Source organism: Microtus ochrogaster, chromosome 21 (assembly GCF_000317375.1).
Source record: "Microtus ochrogaster isolate Prairie Vole_2 chromosome 21, MicOch1.0, whole genome shotgun sequence".
In the NCBI taxonomy this organism is placed as follows: Eukaryota; Metazoa; Chordata; class Mammalia; order Rodentia; family Cricetidae; genus Microtus; species Microtus ochrogaster.
The window spans coordinates 9603311-9609247 of record NC_022022.1 but is presented as its reverse complement, the minus strand read 5'-3'; the positions used below and the strand labels follow the sequence as shown (position 1 = coordinate 9609247).

Here is a 5937-nt window from a genome sequence, read left to right as displayed (position 1 = left end):
TGGCTCTCATCTGATTGACAAGGCTTGCACTGGGCATGGTGGTGAGACACCAGATGGCTTGTTTGCAATTTCTTATTTGTTTATGGTAAAGAAGTAAATCAATTTCAGAATTTTCTGGATTGGAGGGCAGGGGATATTTACTGTCAACAGGATAAGAACAAGGAGATGTAAAGACACTGGGTGCCAAGGTACACCTGGTGTCAGGACGAGAGGATAAAAAAAGACAGGATAAACCAACATCGGGTAACGTCAGGTGGGCTCCAATTCATTCCCATCAAGTCTCCTTTTAATCTTTCTGTAATTCCCTGGAAGATGGCAGACGGATTCGCTCATGCTGGAAAGGAAAACTGCAGTGAGCCGGCGAGAAGAGGCCAAGTCTCTGGTCCGTGCTCACAATTCCAGAGAAGTTTCATCCAGAGAGTGACACTGCTGGGAAGGCTGCCCACCAGCTTTGTCCTCCATCGTGAAAAGAGGCAGAAGGTTGCTGCTATCTTGGGGATTGACCAAGACACCATGAAGTCTCTTCCAGAGGGAGACTTACAAGATTGCCTGCTGAGTAAGGTAAGCCAGGGCTGGACTCTCCCAGGCACGCCCTCTTCCTCTCATCCATCCCACTGACACTGATCCAGAAGGATTCTCCTGCTTCTAAAGATCATAAGATGGTCCTTGGGAACACAGGACCACTAGCCTCAGCATGTGGAGAAGGTCTCTGAGGTTCTAGTGCGCAGAAGAATGCTGGGTATAAAATACAGAACTGACCTCTGACTCTGCCCATGGCTGACACTTATGTGGTTGGTTACTCTATCTGAGCCTCAGACTTATTGCCATAAAACGAGGGTCTGAATGCGGTCACTGGACAATGGCCAGCCAGGCACAGACACAGTGGTACATACCTGTGATGCCAGCATTTAAGAGGTGGAGGCAGGAGGATCAGAAGTTGAAGGTTTCCTGGGCTACATAGGACCTTGCCTCAAAAAGGGAGGGAGAGAGAGAGAGAGAGAGAGAGAGAGAGAGAGAGAGAGAGAGAGAGAGAGAGAGAAGAAAAACATTTTAAAACTGCAAAACTGATAGTTTTAAAAAATATTATTTGGGCACTGGAGGGAGAGCTTGGCAGCTAAGAGCGTTAGCTTCATGGGCAGCAGGCACTCTTGTGGTGCACTGACCTGCATGCAGGCAAAACACCCATACATGTAAAATAAGAGTAAAATAAATACATCCTTAAAAGATAATATTTCATTTGTAAGTTGGTCATGGTGATGCACAGCTTTAGTCCCAGCGCTCAGCTGTTAGAGGCAGGAAGATCTCTGTGAGTTCAAGGCCAGTGTAGGTTCTTCTGATGCTGGACTTTGTAGGGACCTTAAATATTATTTAATGTAAGATGTCCCATTGTTCCACTCACGCATGAAGCTTCTAAAGCAGGCAGTTAATGTTTAAACGAGAGGGTTTAAGCTGAGAGGTAGGGACTGGTCTCTGGCTTTCAGGCCTTTGTATGTAAACAGAGCAAAGATCGCTATCACAGTGAGCCCTGAGTGCACTTTTCAGACAAAACCATCAAGGGGAAAAAAAAAAATCTATGTTTAAAAAAACAGCGAACAAAGTGACTTCCCATCACCCCTACACAGAAGCAGTGTTGATGGGCATCTTCCTGGGGTCCTGTGTTTTCTGGAAAAACAACATTCCACCTTTCTTAGCTTGACATTCAAGTGATTTCACTCGCCTGGTTCTCTGACCCTCTATCTCTGGGTGTTCCCACCAGCAGAAACTAAATGGAATCCAGTCTGGGCTCATGCGTGGTCTCTTCGGTCTATAAAGCATTTTCTAAAGTTTTCTTTCACAGATGTTTCTGACACTTAGCACAGGAATCTGGATTTCCAACTCCCATGGGGAGTAAGAGTCAGGGTACAGGGCAACCACTGGTCTGGCGTCTGGCCTGGAAACCATGGGCTGAGTGTTCATTAGAATGTGTGTCAGTCAGTTCTCAGAGGCTGGAACGCCTTGCTCCCAGTCTGACAGAGCCTTCCTTGCTCCATCTCTTGTCCCTGAAGGGGAACCCACCTCCACAAGTGCCCTGTAAGAGCTTTGTCCTAAAGGACTTCAGACCTGGATTTGTTTTTGTTTTTCGAGACAGGGTTTCTCTGTAGCTTTGGAGCCTGTCCTGGAACTAGCTCTTGTAGACCAGGCTGGCCTCGAACACACAGAGAACTGCCTGCCTCTGCCTCTTGATTCTGGGATTAAAGGCGTGTACCATCACCACCCAGCCTAATTATTTTTTTTTTATTTTAATCCTTCTCATATAGCTCAGAGTTGGCTTAAAGGTTCCCCTAACACCTAGGCAGAGAGCACTTTGCAATCCTGGGAACTCTGGAGCTGATACTGTTTATTGATTGAACACTGTCTCTTCCAAGCATGGCTTTGGTTGCTGACTTGGGCCCTGGAAGATCTTCCACCTTTTTAGAGGGACCAACAATGTCCTGGGCACATTCCTTTCCTTCCATATTCCCAGAGTATCTTGCACAGATGTGGCCTGATCCCTTCGGAGTTCACTGAAGATGAGGAGAAACTGTGATAGGTTGAGGTGCAGGAAACACTTACTTAATGTAGCTGTCAGCAAACCTCCATTTCTACAGAGGAAGAAAGACGTTCGTAGAGATGAAAGGTTTTTGCTAGAGTCCAGTGCTTTATGGGGAAGGTACCGAGGTCTCATCACAGCTGCTTGGGCCCAGAGGCCATCTCTCCTCTGCTAAAGTCCTCTATCTCACAGACATGCAGAAGCCCCTGCTTTATGTCAAATCCTGCTCTGAGGTTTGGAAAAGCTCAGGACTAGAGCTGTGGTCTGCTAAACGGGAAAGAAGTGCTGTGCCTACCCAAGGGACAGCCGGCCACACCTGCAGATTCTGTATTAACTCCCCCGGAATAAGGGGACATCCTGTGTAGTCACTGAGTGATGTCTGCAGTGCACACAAGACCCAGGGTGGCAATGAGAGCCTTGCAGAGCAAAAGGAAGGGGCTTGGCTCTGCTGGGGGAAGTGGTCCACAGAAAGAGGAATGGAGGGCTTGGGGTGTGTGTCAGGTTTCCACAGAGGAAGATGTAAAGCCCAGGAGGAAATCCAGTTTACCCACCCACCTCGTTAGTCAGAATCCAAGGTGGCAAACACGGCCTGTCTGTAACTTCCTAACTTTGGTGCGAGTTGCTCCCTGAGCCTCAATTTCCCCATCTATAAAATGGGAACCATCATCGAATGCTACAGTAAAGGAGGCTCCAGTACTCCTGTTCATATGGAGTGCCAGGTACCCCAGAAGGACTGAGTAACCCCAGCTCCACAGTGCTGCTGCTGCTGTTGCTGCATTTGGAGCCACAAACACCAGGAGGTCTAGGCATTCCTCACAGAATTGAGCAGAGAAGAAGGCCCACTGTTTCCTCTATGTCTGTCAGTAAGTGTATAAGGCTTTCTCTCTTTAAACTGATAGGCTCAAGAGGACAGGGAGGGTTCCTATTCTGTTTTAACCGATTATTGAATTTAAAGCCATTCCGAGATTAACAGCCCAACTTCATGCTATCTGGGAGGACGTTCTCGGCCATTTGTTCCAACCTGCCCTCCACCTGGGTGATGCTCATCTATGTAGACCACCTGTTCTCGGTACAGCCAGGACCCGTACAACTTTTCCCGCATGCTGCTTAATTGGCCCTCCATGGAGTTCAAGGAAGAGGATTGCGACACCCGTGAGTCAGCACGGTGTTGTTACAGGGAACAGTCTTGAATCCCCAATCATTTATATTTGAAACAGTAAATTATTCGCAAACCTGAACTATTAATAGCAGCAAAGGACTTGTGTGTCAACAATAGCCCAGAAGCTCTGGCTGGGAAGGAGGGGAGGGAGCCTTGGATGAGACAGGGACGTGTGGGCGGGCACGTAGACACACCTGGAGAGGAGACTGAGGACCTGGAAAGTTGTGGCTTAAAGGTGTCATCTGCTGCCCCAGGTGACCTTGAAGCATCCAGCCTCATGTGCCTGGTTGATTCAGTGTGGCTCAATTCTGCCCTGGATCTGCCGCACCCACAAATGCAGCCCTTGAGAAAGAGAAGGGACCCTTTTTGGTCCATTGACTTTATCGGCAGAGGTGGTGGATAAAACCTGGATCAAGCTCAGATTGGTTATGCTTTTGAGTGCATTTTCTTCAAGTATCCCATTTCCTCCTGTTTCTTTTCAAACTTTTTGCTGCCTGCAAGGCAGTTGGTGATGAGACTGTATGGCTGGCCTGCTGACATTTGAAAGACTGTAAAGAAAAGGGGTTCTAGGGTTGGGCGTGGAGGGGCCTGCCCTTGTATAAAGGCCTCCATCTTGTATCAAAATGGCTCTGCAGTCGGCCTCAGGGCTCATCTCTGCATTTCCTCACCCAGACGTTGAACCTTCTTGCTCTGTCTCCCTAGGTTCAATCAAGAGAAGTGGGGGGGCAATAGTTGAGGGGGGCTGTCAGGGTCTAGGTTGAAGTTGCAACCTGAGCCTGGGCCTGGGAACCCCAGCACAGATTGCTCAGGGATGCTGTCGTCATAACAGCCTATCCCTGTGCTTGTGACCAGTAATGTGGGAGTAGAGCAGATATCACCTGATAAAGTTGTACTCAGCTTCAGCAGCCTAGGCAATGCAGGAACAGCCTGCCTGGGGTTCTGGTCCATGCCTGCATCACTGTCTGGCCCCTGCTGTATTACCCTAGTATGCCTGTGGGATACAGGAATAGTCTGGAGCTCCCACCAACGGCAGCTCTAGACTGCTGTTACATGGAAGAAGAGAAGGGGTGGGCTCCACTAACAGCACTCGGGTCCTTGAGGGTGTGGCGGAGAATGCTGGAAAATGGCATTGGAAACCCTGTGCATGCATGTGGTCTAGTTCTACTAATTGTCAGTGTGATGCAGGAGAGCCACCTGCTGCTCCGGTATTGTTCTCTTCAGTGACACCAGATAAGATGATTTCTGAAGCTGGAATAATTCTAAGTTTAAGGCACCTAAGTGTAAGAAGTGCCCAAGAAGACTTTGGAGTCTTAGCTTCCAGACAGCACAGTCCTCCGGTCTGATTTTCATACCCGCGGATCAGAACACACAAGGAGGATGAGCTAAGCTCCCAGATAATGAGTGATGATAGCTACCTTCCAGGGTGTGTTCAGTCTTGCTCTGCCCAGTCACAGTCCAGCTCGTGGTCAAGCTCACCCACAGCGAAGAATTTTTGTTGAATTTTTTTGTTCTGAAGAAGGCTGTTCCCTGGGGTGTTTTGCATCCCTGCTCCCAGAGCCAACACTATAACGGATCTTAGTGTGCTGATTCGGGTTTGCCATTTCGACAGAAGCTTGAGTCCTGTTGCTGTTGTTTTTGTTTTTGTTTTTTTTTTTTTCAATCAGAATTTCTCTGCATAGCCATGGCTGCCCTGCAACTGGCTCTGTAGATCAGGCTGGCCTCAAATTCAGGGATTTTACTGCCTCCGTCTCCTAAGAGCTGGCATTAAAGGCGTGTGCCACCATGCCTGGCCTAGTTAGAGTCATTTTGAAGAGGGAACGTTGATTGAGAAAACGCCTCCATCAGATTGGCTTGTAGGCAAGTCTGTGGGGCATTTTCTTGATTGATGATTGGTGCCCACTGTGGGCAGTTCCACCCCTGGGCAGGTGGTCCAGGGCTGTTTAAGATAGGAGGTAGCTGAGCCAGCCGTGGGGAGCAAGGCAGTAAGCAGCATCCCTCCAAGGTCTCCGCTTGAGTTCCTGCTTGCACGTTCCTGCCCTGACTTCCCTGGTATCGGAATATGATTGGAGTGAGTAAGCCAAATATACACTTTCCTCCTCCACATTTTTGGCTTATGTTTTAACATAGCAATAGAAATCAACTTAGGACACTTGGTTTATTAATGTGAGTGTGTGTGTGTGTGTGTGTGTGTGTGTGTGTGTGTGTGTGT

At 48.4% G+C, this 5937-nt stretch overlaps 1 protein-coding gene across 1 annotated transcript in view; it reads left to right on the top strand.

Annotated features, from left to right (window-relative positions):
* Positions 1–312: 312 nt before the first annotated feature.
* The window catches only part of Mab21l3 (mab-21 like 3), a 19864-nt gene continuing 14239 nt past the window's right edge, over positions 313–5937 (top strand). Inside the window, exon 1 of the mRNA XM_005357107.2 lies at positions 313–561. Within this exon, the coding sequence (XP_005357164.1) occupies positions 313–561 (249 nt within the window). The remainder of the gene's footprint in view (positions 562–5937) is intronic.